A 21,901-nucleotide genomic window follows, 5' to 3' on the forward strand; every position below is an offset into this window, starting at 1 on the left:
TCATTTACCACTTAAGCAAATGCAGTTTTGGCCCTAAAAGCAGTTGGCTCAAGGAGGCAGGTGGTTGGTTTAGAAGTTAGCACCAGCTTAGACATCGAGAGAGAAATTGTAATTTGTAAGAATGGAGACTAATTGAGATTGAACATATGAATGTTGCACTGCCAATTTTACAGAAGTGGTTGAAGACAAGGAACTCATTTTGTGTCTAATCTCAGGAGGTTTATTGTTACTGAGAGAAATAGACTGATTTGGCAGTGGACAGAGCACATTTGTAATTTCATACACACTCCGTGCAATGAGAAGTAGCAAATTTCCAAAGTCTAAACCAGACTTGTTTTGGAAGAAAGAGGTGCAGCTGAATCCAGAAGACTAGAGAGGGCTGCGTTTAGGTCACTAGTACAAATTACAAAAGTACAAAAGTCAGTGAAAGGAGCCAGGACCACATGTAATTGCTCACTAAATGCATCTAAAGTTGATGGACTGATGTGGCAAGTTGTGAATATATCGGCACCAACATTACAAGGACAGGCTAGAGTCACTTCATCATTTAAACATGACAGCCCAACTGAGTATTGTTGCTGACCATGTCCATCCCTTTATGACCACAGTGTACCCATCTTCTGATGGCTACTTCCAGCATGATAATGCACCATTTCACAAAGCTGATCTCAATCATCTCTGGTTTCTTGAACATGACAATGAGTTCACTGTACTCCAATGGCCTCCAAAGTCACCAGATCTCCATTCAATAGAGTACCTTTGGGATGTGGTGAAACGGGAGATTGGCATAATGGATGTGCAGCCAACAAATCTGCAGCAACTGTGTGATGCTATCATGTCAATATGGATCAAAGTAGGAATTTTTCCAACACCTTGATGGAGATGGTTTTAATACAATAGGCTCAAAAGAGTTACATTTCACATCAAGATTGAAGATTACATTGAAAATAGACTTATCTGTAGATTAAGCCAACACCTCCACCTTGTTTAGTAGCCTGAGAAACATGGGTATTGGTATAATCAAGTGGGAAGGAATTTGTGGATTGTACATATTCATCGACTAAGAAAAAGGCAGCAAAATAACATTAACAATACAGTAATCTCTCTCTTGTATCTTTTTTCCTGCTACATTCCCCTTGTAACTGATTTACAGGGCTGTGCTTAGCAGAATGCAGTGCAGATGTGGGCCACATCTGCACTGCATATGTCTGTCTGAACAAGTCATTCAGTTATGCAAACTGTGTAAAAGTCACATTCTTTATAAAACCTGAAACCAGACAATGGAAATATCTGCTGATGACATGTCCAGCTTTTTCCACTGACTTGATTATAATAGTAAGAGAGTAGATAATATAGTGTAAATTAGGTTGCTTACTCCACTCACTACGGTCTCATGTCAACAACAAGGACTTGCAACATTCATTTGCATTAGAAAAAATTTTGTCATGCAGATTTCTTCCACTGTTTTGATGTGAAGAATGTATAGCATCAGATAATATACTGTGGGTCCTACTAACTTTATTTTTATTGGCATTTTAAGCAGTGTAGCTGTTCATACAGGTTTTCACCTCTTTTCTGCAGTCTTTAGGAACAAGAACATTATTAAAGGGCTTTTCGAAGCCCCCACCTCCACCTCCCTATCACACACATTCACACATGTACAAATGTTAATTAGAATGTCCAACCTAACATGAGACAAATGCCCTTTTCCCCCACTGTACACCACTTAATAAATCTAGTTTGATGCTTTACAACTTTTCTCTGTTGCTCATTCTTCTTCCCAAAATACTAAAAGCCCTTCCCCTTTGTCCTTCGTGGGAGGGGTGAACTGAGTAAAAGGAAGAGCGACTGGCGGGGGAGAGATGAGTATCTAAGCTGCCGGGGAACAGAGTGGAGCTTACTTTTTGTAGGACTGTTTTTCCATCAGATGGGACCTGGTGTATGCGGCATGTTTCCCACCTCTTCTTGTATATATTGCAAGTGCAGAATGATGGTTTAGATGGAGTAGTGCAAATTCCCAAACTGGGTCAACTTGGTCTGTGAAAGAGCTTCTCTGTTGGTAAGACACATTTTAATTACTTACTAAACTTGCATACCTTCTGAAAAACAGCAACCTTTTAAAAAACAGCCAAGATTAACATAGATTGACTGTAGAGGAACCCAAAAACTAGTTTAAAAATACCCATCACAACTTCCTAAGGTGATGTCTTCAAATGTCTTGTTTTGTTCAAAAGAAAATCCATCCAAAATCTAAATATATGAGATATATGATAGGATTACTGAAATCATACAGGGTCAAGACTTACCAGTTAGGTTGATATTCTGGGTCTTTTATTTGAAATAATGATTTTTAAGAAGACCTACTTAAGCCAGCAGGCTGTGAAGTTCCTGTTTTATTTGTTTACTTCACTTAGAGCACAATGCCAAAACCACTTTATTGGCCAGGTAGACTAGATACAAAGGAATTTGGCTTGGTGACATTGGATGAAGAGAACCATATTACTGATCAACTGTGCAGAATGTTTTCATTTCTAACAACCACAAGTGCATTAGTTTGTTTCAATCCAAAAACCTGTAGCCCATCTGTTTGGCATTGAAATTTTTTTATTTTGCACTCAAGTGGACAAGCACTCAGGATTCTCCATGTCATACAGTAGGACACTCACCTCATGATTGCATCTCTGTAGCTTCCCATTATTCTGAATAGGAAACCACTGAACTGCTGTGAAGCAATTTTGAATACAACATATTGATTTTAGATGCTAATAGGCACTTTTTCACTAATGGCACACTCAAAAGGTTTTCAGGGTCACACAAGAGCTGGCGCCATTCACCGCATGTCTTATTTTAGCATTCCCAAAGGGATTGAAGGACCTGATCATAGTGTAATTAGCTTTTAGAGAAAGATCCAAAGGTTTATGTATCTTTATGTTGTCTGCCTTTTGGGAATATTTGGCCATTAGAAAGACAGAAAAACTGCTGTTGTGGCTATTTTGTATTATGATCATGTAGTTAAAAGGCTCAGCAACTCTTAACTCGGTAAATCTGCCATGGCGCATCGTTTGTAGATTTCACTTTTTCAATTTAGGGTAATATATAGCCATTTTTTCACAAGCTGGAAATAAAATATAGGATTCAACACATTTCCCACCAATGTTTAACTCCAATATTAAAGAATCTGGAGAACACTAACAAGTATAGGAGCTAGATGCACAAAGCAATAGCGCATTAAAATTAAAATTTTCAAAAAGTCAACTAATCAAACAAAGTATGTGCTGCATGTGCATCCATCTAAATTGCTTCTGCTTTTTAGATTAAGTTATTAAACTTGGTAGCCTCACTGTTTAATATCCTGTGCAGTCCCGTGTGCATTGTTCTGGGTTAAAGTATATGTAGAAACAATAGACTACAGGAAAATGCTTGGACAAGTGACAAAAATGTCTATATGCAGTACAATACTGCACAGGCATTTTATGACATGATTTCTGGGTCCTGAATTTAATAGTTTCCAAACTCCCAGCTTTCAGTTTTATTCTGATTCATATTTATTTCACCAAAACAGTGTTTTAAAGAGGTGGTACAATGCTTTTTGGCTTTTTCTCTCTCCTTTAGTGAATTATATACCTTTTTTGTGCATGTAATAGGTTTGAGGTAAGTGAAAAAACCCAAAGTCCACCCCAAAGGGAGTTCCCATCTCTCACAGAAAACACTGCTCTGAACTGCTTGAAAACAGCTCGTTTGTAGTCCAGCCGCTTACCTTTCATCCCTGTGACGACACAGGGATGAAAGCTAAATGTGTCTCATATAACGCTCACCAAGCGGCTACTCCGACACGCCCTCAAAAACACTGAGCTGCAGCACACACCTCTCCTCTCCCTTCCAAAGACTAGTTACCCTCCAGGCAGTCAATGGACATAAAGTTGTTACTGTGATGTATTTTGTTACAGATTAATAACTCACTACTCTGAAACTCTTGCTCCAGTCCATGTTGCCAAGGTGGTCGGCAACATGTAGCCTACAGCTGAATGAAAGCTGTTTACCGGCTTCTCGCTGACCCGCCCTTCTCTGCTTCTGATTGGCTAGTAGTCCTTAACTAGGAACTGCGCACCTCCCAACAAAGATCATTTAGAGACTCCATAGCTAAAACGAAGCCTTCAACACAGGGTGAAAAGAGGAGCTGCAGCAATGTGCAGTATGAAAATAAAATGTTGTTTTTGTAAAATTAAACCATGTAAACCTGTTCTGGTACAACCCCTAAATAGGATTTTGAACCTGAAAAAGAGCATAATACCACCTCTTCAATAGAAACTGAATATATTTATCTTGGTCATTTTTTGACCAAATCTCCTTCTTCCTTTAAGTTTTATCATATCTCAACATTACACCTACATGGACATAACACCTAGAGTATACTGTCTTTACACCCTCTGTACGCTGATAACAGGATGCAGACAAAGATAACCCAACATTTTGATGTGATCAGTGTTATTTGCTGTGTTGCTCCACGCAGCTATAATTGTAGTGATGAAAAAAGTGTCTTACAGGATGTGTGTGATAAATAGTGAGGAAAGACATAGTTGATAAATGCAGGTAACATCAGTATACATTGTGTTATAGGGATTTATTTGAATAAGGTTCATTTTTGAGCGATAACAATTTTATATTTCCTGTTTATTTGTTAATCTTATTTAAAACCCTTTCATGCATGGTGTCCACATTTGTGCACAGTAATTTTAACTCAATTTTGGGTTACTATATGATGGTTATGTTTTCCAAGTCATTTGAGGACAGTGTTGATTATGCTATTGATTCCTCCATTTGCTCCTAAAATATGTGTTTTATTGTTAATTTCAACCATTGAGCTTAAATACATAGCATAGAACGACAAAATTCCATATTATCAGGTGTGACATTTTATTCTTTTGTTGCATGGTGTCCACATACGTGGACAGTTAAATAATTTAAAAAAATAGAACAGAATTTTGAAAAAAATGTGAATGGTTTGAATTTTAGCCCAATTTTGAGTAAAACAATTTAAAAAAAACTAGATAATGTTTTTAATAATTCATGCATGAAAGGTTTAAGGATGAGACCAATAGCCATTTGTCATGCCATAAAACAAATATTTATTTTAAGGAAACTGATGATTATTTATTTTCCATATTTGATTTCACTTGACTATCCAGCCTAACTTGTACCTTCACTTTGCTTAAAGCCAGTCTCATACAATCTGACTATTGGGGACAGACCCCTAGGGACAACATCACAAACTGACTTTAACAAGATATGTTTATTTCCTGTTAGTGTCTCTGTCAGTAGTGTCATAGCTGCATTTCCTGCCAGGATATGCCAGCTCTCCTCTGTCTATTTCGGTCCCTGTGTTACTCTCTCCATCTCTGCCCCATGCTGTAGTTGTCTGCATGTGTTTTATGAGAGTGTTACGTATGTGCTGTAACTGAGCTGTCACATTGGCTTTATATGGTTTATATGACCATCCTAAAAATGCACTCACTGTACTCCAAGATGCTTTAGATCAAAACACGTGTTTTAGTTTTTAAATATGTATTTTTTTGTAGTTTTAGTGATCATTCTTATTGGTAACACTGATATTGTACCTACCAAGTAAATTGCTGAGATCTGGAAGCATTGCTACAAACAGCAAGGGCAGTCAGACAACCTCCTGGTCAGAAAAAAAAAATGAAGGAAAACAGTGAAATAATTAACATGTAACATTTCATCATAGTTTACAGCCCAGTTTCCTGGTTCAAATTTGACTTTATGCAGTCGTGCATGCACAGTTTTCCTGTACAATGAGGAACTGTCACCAACATTATGTGTGTGTACTCACTTTCGGTTTTACCTCCATATCTGGCTACAGTGCTGGCTTGTTTACATCTGTTATAATCATCTGACCAACTCCTGTTTCTTAAATTGTCAAACACTGTAGCAAAATATATACATAGCCATGTTCCCAGATCTCAGCAAATATTTGAATACAGTGTTATTATAACCAATAGAAATAATACAATTCAAATCTACAGACTGTGATGATCTGCCATTTTGGCCAGTGCATGCTAGAATAGGCTTCATCCCAGCATCTATGACTCTAAATAGGAATAAGCATTTAAAGAAAATGGACAAGTGAAAAAAAAACAATTTTCAGCATCAGCAGTTTTGCAACATACTCACTTGACTAAATAGTTGGTTAAGCACCATTTAGCACTGTCTCTACAAGAGTAAACATAGATGTGCTGAAAAACCAGTACAATGCTGTTTTTTTCCCCTTTGCTCATTTAATTTGTGTTGTATGTTTTAATGCTTTTTTAAAATATTCAATTCTACCTTGCTGCAAGGCAATGTCTTGAAATTTAACTTTTCTCTCCTTCCTTTTGAGGTTGAAGAGAGAAATTAAATTCCTCACACCGGTATTGTCTTTCCATCTCTTAGTCATCTGAAATCAACGACCCCTCACCAGCTGGCCACCATGAATGCCTCAGCCCTGCCACTCAACAGCACCCCGCTGTGCTACTCCATCAGAAGCCCTCCGTTTGTTATCAACCAGAGTATCGCCTCTGCCTACTACTCATACATCTTCGGCACTTTGGGTCTAACCTCCAATCTCATTGCCTTTGTGGTTCTCCTCAAGTCCTTCCAGCAGACACATAGCCGCTCACGCTCCTTCCTGATCTTCTTGGGTGGCCTGGTGGTCACTGATTTCATGGGTCTTCTGGTCACAGGCTCCATTGTGATCTCCTTCCATGTTACGCAATTTAATTGGCGCAAGGTAGATCCATACTGCCACTTCTGCAACTTCATGGGCATGTCTATGGTTTTCTATGGACTGTGCCCTCTGCTGCTTGGCGCTGCCATGGCGGTGGAGCGCTTCATTGGCATCAACCGTCCATTTGCACGCTTTTCCAGTGGCATGCCCAAGAGCCGGACCGTCTCCATGGTGCTGATGGTGTGGTTCATCGCAGGCTGCATAGCTTTGCTTCCTCTAACAGGCATTGGAAGCTACCACATGCAGGTGCCCGGCTCATGGTGTTTTTTCAACATTAGCTCTGAGGGAAATGACCAGGCCTTCTCCCTGCTCTTCTCTCTGGTCGGGTTGATGTGCATCGCTGTGTCATTTTTGCTGAACACAGTGAGCGTCGTGACCCTGATCAAGGTGTGCTGTGGACAGGGCAGCCTCCAGCGTCGCAGAGACCATGAAGTAGAGATGATGGTTCAGCTCATCCTCATTATGGCCATTGCTTCTATCTCTTGGTGCCCCCTCCTGGTGAGTATGCTCAGTTTAAACGATGTGTGCATGGATTTGTTTGTTTAGGGCCGTCATTGAAAGGGGCAGGAATGTCAATGGTTGGCTAGCCTGGGATGCAATGGTTGGCTAGCCTGGGATGCATATTTCATATCGTTTCCGTCTCCTGTATGTCCTTCTCACACAAAAACACTAAGATAGCATAGTAGGAATAGTAGGATATTATGAAGCAGCAAGATTAATTTACTTTCATATACAGTACTATGTACTTATGTATCTGGTATGAAGGTATCTGGCCCTGTTTCAACTTATGTGAATGGGTGTGGGCCTCTAACTATGTGGTATGTGACAGTGTGTGTTGTGTGGTGGCAAGACCCGGGAGGGGTCTATCTGACCACTCGATGTTTGTGTGTATCTACATTTCGCACATTGTTAGTAGTTGATTATGAATTGCTTTGAATACATTTGTCCACCAGAAAGCTATCCACAAAACATAATTCTGTCATGTGTTTTGTTATCACACAGATTTTGATTCTAATTTGTTAACTACAGAGTTAAAAACCTCTAAAAATGTGTGACCTGATAGACTAAACTTCACACCATCACCTATACTGTAAGGTGGTTGATGGGAAGTTGAAAAAAAAGAAAAATGTTCAGTCATGATATTGCAAAACACTTTGAGTAATGGTGTCCACCAACTTATGGACGCACCAATCCTGGACCATATCTATCCAGCTCTTGTTGTTATAAGCTCTTTTTCTCTGCTTCCCCTCCATGCGCTTCATTTCTCCTTAGAAATGCAGAGTCCTTATTAGTAGATCTGAAAACCTTCTAGTCTTACGTTGCATCAAAGAGCCCTTTAATCATCACATTTTAGCTTTAGGGCATGGGTGAAATCAGTGTCTTCAAAGGAAAACTCGGTTATAACATAGCACTCATCAATGTCATTGCTAATAATATGGCAAAATCACTTGAAAATAGGTCCAATGGGGTGACAAACACAAGCTGTCAAACGACCATAGGCTATAGGTTGAAAACCTACACCAGGTTAGTTTTATTTTAATTTTGTAAAGAAAACTAAATTGATGATACGATTACAACCTTACTGTCTATTGTAAACATACTCCCTCCTTCCATTGTGTCTTAAACAAAAACTGATTGACAGGGGCAGAATGCCTATATATAAATTGAGACAATCATGATGAAAATTTGTAGAGTCTTGTTGCATTCAGCCCAGCATGCATTGCAATCTACCACACTGTCAGTTTTAATACTACCTCTTGGAGTTGACAGAGACAGAACGTCAATTCTAAACATTCTAAACTTTAAAGTGCACACATCAGAGTAAGGAATAGAAGGGTCAAAGTAACCTGACATGTCCTGTCTAACCTCAGTTGTATGACACCCTGCACAGATACATATTCTGAAGAGCGCGACTGCCAATCCTGTAAGAGTACCTGCCGATCCTAGAGTGGCCGACGATCCAAGAAATGAAATTGTTTTGTTCTACATACGAATGGCCACCTGCAATCAGATATTTGACCCGTGGATATACATCATGTTTCAAGTTTCCCAACTAAGGCGAGTAAAAAGACAAAAAAAATCTAAAAGTTGTAAGAATAACACAGCTTCCCCATAGTAACTGCTCACCCCCATCATAACTTTCGACTATGATTGGCCGGCTACCTCAGCATGTCCTAAACATCTGCCGAGGAAACTCATGGATAGACTCATTCGTACATCACAGTTTACTCCTTGCCTTGCAGCTTCCACACCATTACCCATAACTACAAAATGTCATTGGGAGCACGTAGTAGACTGTATAAAAGTAGTGGACGTACCCATGGTGACGTCACCTATTGGTTTGTGGACTACTGTTTTGAAGTCTCAAGTTTTGAATTTTGGCAGTCGCCAAGTTGATAAATATTTGGACAAGGGTGGACTAGAGGGATGGAGCTGCGGGAGAGCAAGGGTTTCTACCTAAGGCAAATGCTGATGACTTAAGCTAGAAATAATGTAGGTTTAAGGCACTTCCACGTTGGCTTCACTTTCAAGGTTACGTCCACTTCTTTTATACATCTATAGAGCATGCTTCATAGTATAGCCAGTGTCCCATCTTGGTTTTACTGCTGCTGTGTTCACTTCATTCCATTCCTAGTAAGTCAATAAACATTTCACTTACATAGTTTCAACCCTTTGTCATGTTTGTTTATTGCCTTCGTGCCTGTTTTCATTCCCCGAAACTAACACAGATGGTTTCTCATCAAAACCATGATAGCTTAACAATCGCAGATTGTACTGTAGTTTTATTTAGGTACTCTCTTTCTTTGAAGCAGAGCTGCATAACAGACTTTTACAGATAACAGTTAAACATCAAGTAATTTGTTCAGGCTCAGTAATCAAACTGGTCCCAAAAGTTGAACTTATCTACTAAGTTAAATGCACCCTAGAAAACGGAATCTTTGGCTATTTCAGTCTCTGGAGTACCTCTGCCTCAGAGAAACATTTGCCTAACTAAAACTGTGATTTGCACTTCATCTGAACACTTGCATGCAACTGTTTTATAACACTATGAAGTGGATGAAGGTAGAGGTTTCCTTTCCTTGCTTGTAAACCATAGAAGAACAGTTTTTTTGGTACCAGTTGAATTTGGAACAGGCACAACAATAAGTCATTTTGTGATTCCTAAAGGAGCTTGTTAACATGTTTGCTCCCAAAAGAGACTATAGGGCCACTGTTAATAAGCCTATGCCTCATATAAAATGATGTAGCTTAACTGAAGGAGGGGGGATAAATGTGCAGCAACAGCCACTGCCTCAGGGTTGTGACAAAAGCCAAGCAATTCCCTCTGTAGACTATATATATACATATACATGTGGATCTCTGTTCATTTGTAATATTAACCAACCTTTTCCCTCTCTGTCTGTTTTAATTTGTGTCTTCCCCTGAAACTATTTGACTTCCTCTCTTTACACCTCCTCGTTTATCTCATCTCATGTCATCCCTCCCCAACTCCTTTCCTCCATCATTTTTCCTCTCTTTGCTTCTTCTTTCCTTCATCTGTCTGTCACTATCCATATCCCCACTTCCATCCCTCCACCACCAGGTCTTTATTGCACAAACTGTGCTGTCCAGAAGTCCTCTCCAGGTGAAATACCTACTACTATGGCTCCGCTTTGCCACCTGGAACCAGATCCTGGATCCCTGGGTATACATCTTGTTCCGCAGGGCAGTTCTTAAGAGAATCTACCCCCGTCTCGACTGGTCCCGAGGCTCCATGATGACCTTGTACCCTTCTATTAGCGGCACTATCCGCAGGTTCACACGCTCTTCAATTGGGAACACCGTGGGCTCAGATGAAGGAACAGACAATGAAAAATCAAATGTATTGGCCACATCTATTTAAAGCCACCACCTCCTTCTCCGTGACTGGTTGGTTTTGAGTTGTTGCCACAATGACATCATTGGGGTTATAGTATGTTTGTATTTTCAGGTTCTGATGAGTTTTCATTTTAACTGTGTGAGCAGGATAAGAAGCAGGATTGTATCTGAAAGGACTGAATATGGTTATTTTATCACATACTATTAAAATGTTTAGAGGTATTAGCAAGGGCACTTTCCTTTAGAACAAAGCATAAAGAGAGCAGGTGCTGACTGAACACTTACTAGGGATCAGACGTGTAATCTATGGATAAAATATAGTCTCTTTAACCAATATACATAAGACTTTAGTCTGCTAAACAGATGTAATGCTATCAACATGCACTGCTCTAGATGTACTGCCCCATCAAGTGCCTTCATTTATTTATATTTGAGTTATCAACACATTGCATCGGATAATGGCCGGCAATTGTTTTAATTTGATACTTCATTCTGGTAGGTATTATGCCTCATAATCACATCTACATTTTTCTCAGATGCTCAGTGTCACATTATACCCATTTATGTTTTCAGGCTAATGCTAAGTATTGTTCATGTATTCCTTCCTTTCTTAAGTATTTACTCTGAAACTGGAGAAGACTTTGAATGTAGAAGGTACGTAAATGTTTGATTCCACAGAGCATCTGACACTGCCGGATTCTAATCTTGTAGAGGTGCTGACAAGTGATAATGCTTTGACTATCATGAAATATTGTAGAGACTGCCCACGTACAGAAGCTGATTATACAATGTCCATTTCAAGAGTTTATAAAATATTACGCATATATTTTCTATGTGTTAAATGTTGTGAGGATGCATGTGAATCAAACCAGACCTTGACATGATCAGTAATCCATGAATGGGATCATCTGGTTTAGTCCTCATAATTTCAAAATAAAGTTGATGCCAATGAGAATGTGTATAGTTAGAAATCCCTAGCTGCTATATACAAACAATGCTTCACATTAGCTGTTCAGTATTACTGAAGTAAAAAACTGAGAAAGTGTAATTATTGTCTAATGAAGATTTAAGTTGCCCACTATCGTTAACAGTGTTATATCAATAAATCAAATTATTATAGTAATATATTACTTGATAAGTAATGTTACCAATATATATCACTGGTGGGATTTGGCTCTATTCATTTTAAACCCTCCCATCTTAAACTGTCAGATCACCTACATCCAAGAACAAATGTTTTCTCACCTAACACTATTGATGTCATGAAGACAGCATTTGGTTTTAATTGCCAGGTTTTGAGACATTAACCTCTGAGGTTACTACATTGAAGGTGAAAGGAAATTCATTTGTGTTGCTCAAACAAATGGAAAATTATATTTAAAACATTCAACTGAAACATGTCTTACTGAGAAAAAATGTAAGTGCTGAAGAATGTTAAGTGGAGGTTTACGTAAGTAGGACAATACATAGTATGTCATTTGGGTGGAATGACCCTTTAAAAACAGGCTTTCTCAGTTGTTTTACTTTTCTGTGAACCAAGGTAATTTCTGGGGAAGCCAAACAGTACTGAAGTTCAATATTTCTGGTATGAAGGTATAACTACATGTGCGTGCCTACATCGGTTTTAGATTTGCAGAATAATACCTATGCAAATATTTCTTAGACACAGACACAGAGTGGTAGAAAAATTCAAAACAATTCATGGTTTCCACAATTGGAATTGGAATTAGAATTAGCCTTGCCAACGAGCTCAGACCGACATAATATTTATAGGGCATCTCTGCCTCTGTCTGTTGCTGTCAGCCAATAAGGTGTTTATGAAAACAGTGAGCAGGAAGTGGGTGGATATTTTAGTAGTTGGATAATTCAAATTCCGTCTGACAATTTGGGCAGTGTAGTTACAAGCATTGTAGATAGCATTGTATTATAGTATTATAATTGTATTATAAAATAAAATATAACATTGAAACAGTCATCTTGCTCTACTTGATTACTCTTTGTTGATTTTCACTCAGAGTGTCACTCAATTACCCAACAAATCACTGAACTAATCACTCATAATGACTTAGCTGTATCTTGTTTTAACTCCTTAGCAGTATTATCAAGTGAAAATTAAGTGTAAATGTTGAATGTGATTGACAGAAATGGTATGTGATTGCGTATATAAATAAAGAATTAGTAAAATGCAGAAAAAAAAGAAATATTTTAAATGGGCTTTTCTGTTAAACACACAAATGCTTGAAAACTATCATTTCAACCTTTTTACTTACTTTAAACATATGAAATGTGCCATACATTTTCAGGTCTTCACAAAGAGGTGCAGTCATATACAAAGTGTTACAACAAAACATCATACAAATACTGATAGCAGTAGCTGAAACAGTGTAGTCACAATAAGTGAAGCGGTGTCAAACTGTATTTTAAAATGTGGCTGTTCAGTGTTTGCTTGCTCACATGTATGCAAAGAATATGACTTTATAAATTGTCCACATTGTTTGGTGATCCAGAAAACATATAACTGTCAAACTCCAATATGTAGTTTGATGGTTCCTTCTTTTAAAGTAAATACTCTCCAATGCAGAGACAGAAAGAGAAAGCAGCACATTGGAAATAAGAACAGATGTACTGAAGTATAAAGACTGCAACAAACTGATCCAGTATATTTACATTATCTCTTTGATACAAACCAGAAAGTTTCCTGTAAAGTTGGAATTTTAATATTAGTGAGCATGAAGACCTTCATTTTTAAGGCAAAATTAATGCAGAAAACTTCAAGGAAATGGTTCACATGCACACAAGATAGTTTTATTTATTTGGTTATTTTGTTATCGTGAGAAGTTCTAGGCTTGCTTCCTGTTTGACAGTAATGATCATGTGGTAAAATGTGAATCGCAAGGCAGTGCCATTTAGCCCATCTCCTTGACGTTCATTGTCAGATTTCTCCGTTTTCATTTTCAATTTTTGACAGTTCAAGTTCAGATGAATAACTTACTTAGATGACTGAGAAATAAATAAATAAATACTGGCAATTATTTTAATTGAACTTGGAGCACTTGGTTATTTCAGAAAAGGTCAACAAATTCTATAGAAATATAGTGACAACCTACTTTCAAACATGAACAACTTATCATGCATCTCCGGCTTGTATAGGTTATTGGTATTGAAGAAGTAGACTAATACAGTTTGGAATGACCCAAAAATGTCTCCTTGTTCCTCTGCTGTTATTCCCAGTGGGTTTTCATCAGAGGAAAATGGTTTACTGCAGCTTATCTAACTTCCTTGATTCCTAGATGGCTGGATGAGTGTCTGTTTTGCAGCTGTGTTTCCTGACATGTTGTTTAAATACCCTTTACATAATGGTCTTATTGTATGGAGAGAGAGCCCCTTTGATCAAAATGGGGAGATTCCTGTATTTTGATGAACCATCTAATTTTACTGTCACTGTTGTCCACCCTGAACAATATCCCCAGCTAAATGCCTACAGTAAAGGTTCATTTCAATCTTTGATTTCAATACAAATATATATATATTAAACTCGACTGCAATTTTCTGTTCTCTGTTTGTTGTAGAGATTTGTCCAAATTTGGGAGTGATGATCTGCTTTAAATGTTCAAAGGGAAATTTTTGAATTAATTGCAGTCTCTGTCTTGATTTTAAAGGAAGTGATTAAAATGGATGTTTTTGTTCCACTTTGATGTACCAATAAACAGAGCTCTTTCTCTCTTGCTGTTGAGTTTAGCTATGGTAAATGTCTAAATTCTACCATTCTTGACATCTCCAATAGCTCCCCATACATCAAACAAAAATACATCAGGGAAAGCAAAATCTCCCAGAACTGAGTCCAAGGCCTCTGCAAAGTCATCAGGGTTCTTCTTGTCTTTGCCTGCTTCCACGATGGTGGTTGCTGCAGAAAAGATGGGATGGGACTGATTTGAATAATTTCAGGGGTTAACTGTTGGCTTTCTCAGCAGCCAAAGCCAAAACCAAAAATTCATAAAATTGGTTATTCAAAAATATCCCCTTTTATAGGATAAATTCTGGATTTTTCAACCTATTTTCCCATGTTTTTGTGTCTAAGTGACTACAACATGGGCTAGTACTGTGAGAGGGTGCGGCAGTCAGCAGCAGCTAAACAGGGCTGCAATGTAATTCTTGTTGGCAATTGCGTACTGTCAAAGTACATCTACTAAAATGTTTTGACACTGACAGGCTACACAGACTGTATAGTAATTTAACCTCTCTGGTCTACCGCTGCCTCAGTCGTGTTTTTGTTTGTGTGATTGTTTGCTTTTGGTGTTTTTAACCCTTTAAAACACCAAAGTCAATAACAATAACACAGACAAACAAAAACACCAACATCGCACGAGGTAGGGTAAACCAGCAACTCCTGTGTTCTGCGAGGGGAAATTACTGAGTCTAGTGGCTTTGAACAGAGCAGTAAACAAAAAGGACCTTATGACTCTTCTATCTGTAGGGATCCTTTACATAATGTTGTGAGACACATCTGAGCCTGTCAGTAGGCAAAAACAAGCACTTCAGTGTACAGACTTTGGCCATGCAATTGCCCTCAAGGATTACATTGTTGCCCTGTTTTTGCTGCAGCCGACTGCAGAGCGCTCACGCAATACTGGGCCAATTTTAAGAAATTTTGTCCCCATTACTGACATAGACACAAAAACATGGGAAAATAGAATCCATGGGGGAAAAATACAGAAATTACCCTTTAAGGTTTTATTTTTAATCCAAATGTTGCTACAACACACAGTGCAAACCTGTTTATCTGAGTTTTCTCACACTCGCATTGCTTTTCTGTTTATTTTAACAAAAGCAGACCATGAAAAAACACTGGCTGTTCTGTTGGATGGGTCTGGGGATTCAGGAGCAGTCTTGATAATATCAAATTGCTTTTATGAATTGCTGCCATTGTTAATATGGGTCCAAATACTCTTAGACAGGCATTAACATAATTTAGTGGGACACCTAAGTAAAACTTATGTATGGGAAACACTGACAGAGAATGGATGACTGAATATTTTTCAAGTAATTTTTTCACCATTTTTCTAAAAATGATTGGTCATTCAGATTTATCATTGTCTGGCCATTGACCTGGGAAGTCTGGGAAAGGGCATTGGCTCAATATCACAATGTTAAGTACGTGTCCAACTGAAATTCCTGATTCTTCCAAGGACATTCAGCATAGAGAAGCCTGTCTTCTATGCAGACAACACATTAAACTATAGTTCTTTTAAATTTTTCAGTTGCGATAGCCTATTCAGTAAGGAGGAATACAATAGCCCATCTTACACTATTGTTAGAATATAAAAGTTTATTCTTAAACTTGACAAAAAAATCATAACTCAAGGTCCACTTTTTATGGTCTATCTATGCACGTGGTTTCAGTTCAAAAAATCTCCATGAAAACTTACAAAAAAGCAAACTTGATCCACAGAGGAAGAGGGAGACTATGAAAAAGCTGCTAAACTTACCACGAATAGAAATATTTTCGTTGAACTGCTAATTATTGCTTCCTCCAGTGCAAAGCACTGAATCCTAAAGACGCATATTTTCTCAGGGTTGTCAGAAGGCATTCTCAAAAATGCAAGAACTCACCAGCTGAACTCTATTTAAAGGTCAGAAAGGTCTATGTTACATAGAGACTGATACTCACACAGAACTCTCTGGAGGCACACTTCATCATCATGAAATTTGAGGCTGAATTTTCTGTCACAGTTTGCTCCTCAGTCAGTCTCCCCAACCACACTTTCTCATCCCCAGCCTCTGCATTGCTCTCTGTCTCTGCTGTTGTCAAGCCTTTGGTTTATGTTGAACTTAAACCTGGCTTTAACCAGCGTGTTTTGACCCTTTTGTCTGTTTATTGGATTTTGGATTTACCTTCCTTACCATCTTGTAAATGTTGTAACTCCATTTTGAGTCACTAAATCTCTGAAGTGCATCTGCTCTGCCTCAGTCCTCCATATTTGGGTCCTATCCCCTGCTTGCACCAACTACGACATTTTCCATGAATCCGTCCAAGCATTGAAGTGGGATTGCCTATCCCAGCATGCCAGAGAGGCTGTGACAGCGGACAGTTTATCAGTCTATTACAACGCACATTACACACCACTGACTCCTAGGTTTTTGTGAGGAAGTGTAAGTCACTTGCTTACACCCAAAGGTGGACTGAAGGGTAATTAAGAGTCTATTTTTAAGGACACAAGTGTTAATGTGGGTGGTCTTACCCAGCTCCAGATCTCTGATGCCCATGTAGCTCTCTAACAGGTCATCCACTTTCTTGGTGGCCCGTTCTTCAAACTCATTCTGCTGGCAGAGCAGACAGCAAAATACAGAGATGTAATTTAGTGGAGTTCATACTCTAAATATGGTGATACAAACTCTGAGAGCAAATCTTCTCATGCCAAAACAAAACATGCCACGAATTTCTTGGCCTATTGTTTACATCTCGTCATAATGTTAAACAACATATCAGAGTTTATAGATGATGACATCAAGTATTGCTCGTAGGTGTTGTTTCAGCCTCCAAACTTTCTCCAATAGATATGGTTTGTGGACAAGTGTAAGATTTTAATCACAAAAGTCCCTTCCGGCAAAGCTGAGAGACATTGTTCCATACGAAGTAACTGATATTATACGACTGTGTGCTTGCTATATTTGTGTGACCGGAGGCAAATGGGGTTGTTCAGTTCAGGTCATCAGGAAGTTTAGCAGTCATTGTCCAGCGGAGCGTGTGACACTCACCACTTCCTGAACTGTAGCAGCACCCTTGGAGCGAAGACGCAGGGTCTCCTTCCCGTTCACCATCTTTCCTTCATTAGATTTTGGAGCTCTGGTCCTCATTCCAATCATATCTAACAGCACACATGCAAACAGGATGATAACCATGAATCAAATTAAGGATTTTTGGGATATTTATTTATATAGCTGTGACATGGTGTTTTTTACACAGCGCTGTTTGGCCCTGTGGTCATCTGGGGAGAGCGGGTTGAGTTGAGCCCGTTTTTACTTGAGAAGTCTTTAAAGTGAGGACATGAAAGTACAGTCGCCATCTAAATGTGTACATATATTTCAGGATGTAGTGCATCCCTGGGAATAATTACTTTGGAGCTAAAATAAACAGTTTTCAAAATATGACTTTACAAAAAAAATAAAATTAGTCCCTTGGCACCACTTGCCCCCAATGAGGGGTAAGTTGAGCCTAGGGAGAGGATAAGTTCAGCCAGGGACATCGATGTCATTTTGTCATGCAAACATGCCAAACAAATTTCTGTCATCCAGTAGTTTGGAGCTAATGTCAAGCTAAAAGTATAGCGTCATATTGTAACTTCCTAAAGCACATGTGTGAGATTGAGTTGGTGGAACTGTTTCCTGTGTGGCTCCCACTGCTAACTACCACATTCTTCTATCATTTCCCAAGAAACTGCTGTACTACCAGAAACCAAAACTTCTGATGCGGTATATTTTTCCATGTAAAGACATGTAACACACCATATTTCACATTCCCTTGTTCTGATGTGTACTTTTTGTCTCACATATGACAAACCATTAAATTATTTTTAACTGGACAGACTGTTACTCATCCTCAGTTTACCTGAGGACAGACCACTACTATTGCTAGTTTTACAACATGAAATTTTGTTTGAATAAGTAATGCTTGGTGTATGATGAAACAGAAAGACCCGTGTTAAGCCAGTCATGTCAGTGTTATTACCATGTTTCTGAAGTTCCAGTAAAGTACATGTGTCAAACTCAAGGCCTGCGGGCCGAATCCGGCCAATAAAAGTTTATGCTACTTTAAAGTGCACATGAACCATAAACTACATCTCCCACAATGCATCCCAATTTTGTGTTCTGCGAAGTGATGACATCCCGCCACTAGATAGTGGTGTTTCCACACTAGCCTATTTTTTGTTTTTTTGTTTTTTATTCAAACAGGGTTGCCCCATTTATTCAAATTAGAGCTGCTCACCCAGCACATACAGTGGAAAAGTTTTTTCCTTGAGTACCTACAATGCCACTTTCTCTGTGCAGACCATCTGTCTAGAGGCTTGAAAATAATATCTTGATACAGCTTTAGGGTGTCTTTTAAATAAATATTGGATTGAGCTGTACAATTTCAATTGTATTTGAAATCTATACCATTAAACTAAATATACAACTATATATTCAGCTTCTTTAATAGTAACTGAGATTTGTTATACTTTATTAGGTGACGCAAAACGTAACGGGTGAAATAAATAACAGACACAACAGTATGTGGTAAAAATACACAAACCCCCTCCCTCATTTACCACCACTGAGGTGTCCTTGAGCAAGGCCCATAACCCCAACTGCTCCAGCAGAGCTGCACAGTTGCCAGCAGACCAGGCTGCGGTTCTTATTTATTTATTTATTTATTTTAAAACCTGTCCTGCCCAGCAGAGTATGATGAGCTGGATACCATATTGTGCCAGACGGATTTTACTTTAACAAGAGTATTAATAAGAGAGTATTAATATACTCGTTTGTCTGTTTTATTATTTATTTAATTATGTATTGATTTGTCACCGGGCCGGACAGGGGGGCAGACATGGGGATGGGGGGGCACAAACAGACAACACAGAGAAAGTACAACACCTGTAAGAGAAGGGGGATGGAAGGTGGGGACAACAGGGAATAGCAGAGGGAAACACCAATTGCAGAAAGCAACGAAACCTGCAATAGAACAGAGAGGGGGGCTTGGGGAGGAGAAAAACAACAAACAAACAAACAAAAACAAACAATAAAAATAATAATAATAGTGTAAAAGACAACCAGCCGAACAGCAGCAATAAACAGCTGACATAGTAAGACAACTAAGAGAAAAATGAAAACAAGAAACAGTCACGCACACTAAATAAGCAACACAGCACAGCCACCAGAGCTGGAATAATAACAATTAATTTAAATAAGTAACTGAAAGAAAAGCATCAAGAATAATTCTACCAGGGACAACCTAAATTTGTTTGTGTCTATGTGTGAGACTGTGTGTGTCTGTGTGCGTGTGTGTGAATGTGTCCTTGTGTGTGTGTGTGTGTGTGTGTAAATGTGTGTGCTAATAAGCCTGTTAAAGAATGTAGTTGTTAGTGAGAGTGGGACGCCACGACTGTGCCACACCTACCCCAGCAACAGGCAGGCAAGAACCCCAGTAGCCAATAGGGGTGGGAGAAAGAAAAAAATAATAAATAAATCTAAAAAAACAAAAAAGACTCCCAGATGCACCGCAATGCAAACGCGGAACACCCCGACCCAACCTACAGACTCCCCCAAAAATAAACAAATAAAAATAAATAATAAAAATCGGACATTGGAAACCGAGGCAAAATGTGCTGCGTTTGAAAATTCCATTGGAATACGTGGGATTGACTTAAAGAGTTGAGCTTTGATTTTAGCGCCACCTGTAAGCGGAATTGTACCAATTTTGTGAGGTGTGATCAGGGGCGCATGGGGAAGAATTGACCCAAATTGACACAAGTCGTGCCACATAAGGTCCCCAAGTTTGGTGTTGATCAGCCATTTCTAACCTGAGATCTGACATGACTTCCTGTTTGTAGCGTTTTTTGCAAACATTTGTTAGCATATAATTGCGCCATTTTTTGTCGGATCAAAATTTCCTCTACAAATCAGCTCGGTCCAGAGATTATCAGTGCCAAATATGGTGTCAATCGGACTTGCGGCTTCGGAGGAGTTACTTAGGTTTTTCAGTTTTTGCAATGTAGCGAAAGTTTAGGCAGAAATGGGCGTGGCTTATACCATTAGATTCATCTTGATCCCACGAACGCGTGGATATAAGGTTTTTGAACAAGTTGTTATAGCGCCCCCTAGAGGTTGAAGTGTGCGAATTTTTGCGCCTGAGTTACTCTTGGGGCTGTAAATCTACCTTGTGAGTTTCAAGTCCCTAGCACTTACCGTCTAGGCCGCAGTTTATGCGTTTTATGTATGTATGCATGTATGTTTTTTTTTACCATGGTTCTGCCCCTCTCAACTGTGAAAAAATGAAAAGTAAATGTGAAAGCTTATGTTTGATGATATTTGTTATTTACTTGAAAGGTTTAATCTTTGATTCATGGAGTAATGAGGGTTTCTAAACCTGATACATAATTTATTTAAGTTATAATAACAGAGAAATGTTGTTACTTATATTTTGACATCTGATAAGGAGGAGTAGTTACGTTTAATCAGTCTTACAGTTACACCTGGCCCTTTGAGGGTAACCATAATGCTTATGTGGCCCTTGGTGAAAATGAGTTTGACACCTCTGCAGTAAAGGAAGAATTTGAATATGACCCTGTTGACCAACTGATAAGCCTAATAACTTGTTGCTGGCTTTGAATCAGCTGCTGAAATCTACAGGAAAATGTTATCACACTATGATTTCCCTTTTTAGCCACACTGGTGCACTTGATGGGTGGCAATGTCAGTCTGTTGTATAATCGCTTCACCAAATTGACGTCCAATGAAACATGGAGAGGAATGGAATTTTCAACAGACCTTCATGTTTCGCAGACAATGCGTTGCACTGACTTTGATGATGCCCTTACTTTTCTTCTAGCACCACCACAAAGTTGAAATTGTTGAATGGATCACCTTGAAATTTGGTACAGATTCTGGTTCTTGTTCTCATCAGGATATAATGACATTTTTCTTGCCACCAGCTGTACTTTGTGTTTAGTGATAATTAGCAAATGTTAGCATGCTAATGCTAACGCGCTAAACTCAGATGGTGGACTTTATATATTTTAAACATATAGACTTGTGAGCATGTTAGCATGCTGATGTCAGCAATTATCTCAAAAGCACTTCAGAGCCGCACGCTTAGCTGTATCTCATTGTCTTGTTATGACATGCATGAAAATGCAAATCTGTATTCAGCATTATAAGTAGGATGTCAAGCTAATAATGTTTGTGACTGATAGTAAGTAACAGTTTGTCCCTCTGTAAGTTAGTTTGGGTGATCTTAAACACTAACATGAAATCAATATAACCTTTATGTTAGCTCAATAGTGTAAAATAGTGTCATCAGACCTATTAAAGCTACTGATCATTGGAATTGAGGAAGTTAATCATTTTAATTTAAAGTTTATATGAACCAGTTGCAAATACCTGCATTTATAATTGTGACTTACAGTTAGTTAGTTGTACTGTAAGATTATGTAGTGCAGCAAGTGTAAAAGTTAAGTTTAGTGGTGAGTAAGTAAATAACCATGGTTTATATTAAACCCTAGAAAA

The 21,901-nt window shown here is 38.6% G+C and overlaps 2 protein-coding genes across 16 annotated transcripts in view; one reads left to right on the forward strand and one right to left on the reverse strand.

The window, feature by feature from the left end:
- gipc3 (GIPC PDZ domain containing family, member 3) overlaps positions 1–21,901 on the reverse strand; it is an 85,188-nt gene that overhangs the window by 52,073 nt on the left and 11,214 nt on the right. For 5 of the 13 annotated variants that reach the window (XM_046050661.1, XM_046050665.1, XM_046050669.1 and 2 more), the window contains 3 exons: positions 17,396–17,505; positions 16,879–16,960; positions 5,620–5,680 (listed from right to left, as the gene is read on the reverse strand). In XM_046050661.1, the coding sequence (XP_045906617.1) occupies positions 5,620–5,680; positions 16,879–16,960; positions 17,396–17,505 (253 nt within the window). Of the gene's footprint in view, positions 1–5,271; positions 5,417–5,619; positions 5,681–12,885; positions 14,544–16,540; positions 16,713–16,878; positions 16,961–17,395; positions 17,506–21,901 lie in introns of those variants that run through there. The other 8 variants (XM_046050666.1, XR_006825245.1, XR_006825244.1 and 5 more) reach the window with 8 other exon arrangements.
- Positions 1,899–14,372, forward strand: tbxa2r (thromboxane A2 receptor). 3 transcript variants are annotated; one of them, XR_006825246.1, is made up of 4 exons: positions 1,899–2,059; positions 6,448–7,279; positions 8,673–9,415; positions 10,365–10,475. XR_006825246.1 is itself a non-coding variant. In XM_046050677.1 (4 exons), exons 2-4 carry the CDS (start codon positions 6,485–6,487, stop codon positions 10,408–10,410), a joined length of 1,008 nt encoding a protein of 335 aa, XP_045906633.1. In that variant the 5' UTR covers positions 1,899–2,059; positions 6,448–6,484; the 3' UTR covers positions 10,411–10,498. The 3 variants fall into 3 exon arrangements, 2 of the variants coding, with proteins under 2 accessions (XP_045906633.1, XP_045906632.1); XM_046050677.1 differs by having other exon boundaries at positions 8,673–8,839; positions 10,365–10,498; XM_046050676.1 differs by lacking the exon at positions 8,673–9,415 and having other exon boundaries at positions 10,365–14,372.

Source organism: Micropterus dolomieu, linkage group LG05 (genome assembly GCF_021292245.1).
Source record: "Micropterus dolomieu isolate WLL.071019.BEF.003 ecotype Adirondacks linkage group LG05, ASM2129224v1, whole genome shotgun sequence".
Classification (NCBI taxonomy): domain Eukaryota; kingdom Metazoa; phylum Chordata; class Actinopteri; order Centrarchiformes; family Centrarchidae; genus Micropterus; species Micropterus dolomieu.

What these genes read in the sequence shown, in the direction of transcription:
- tbxa2r (XM_046050676.1), top strand. Translation starts at nt 6,485, where the DNA reads ATGAATGCCTCAGCCCTGCCACTCAACAGCACCCCGCTGTGCTACTCC. An exon ending in TCTCTTGGTGCCCCCTCCTG is followed by an intron (nt 7,280 to 10,364) that starts GTGAGTATGCTC and finishes CTCCACCACCAG; the next exon opens with GTCTTTATTGCACAAACTGT.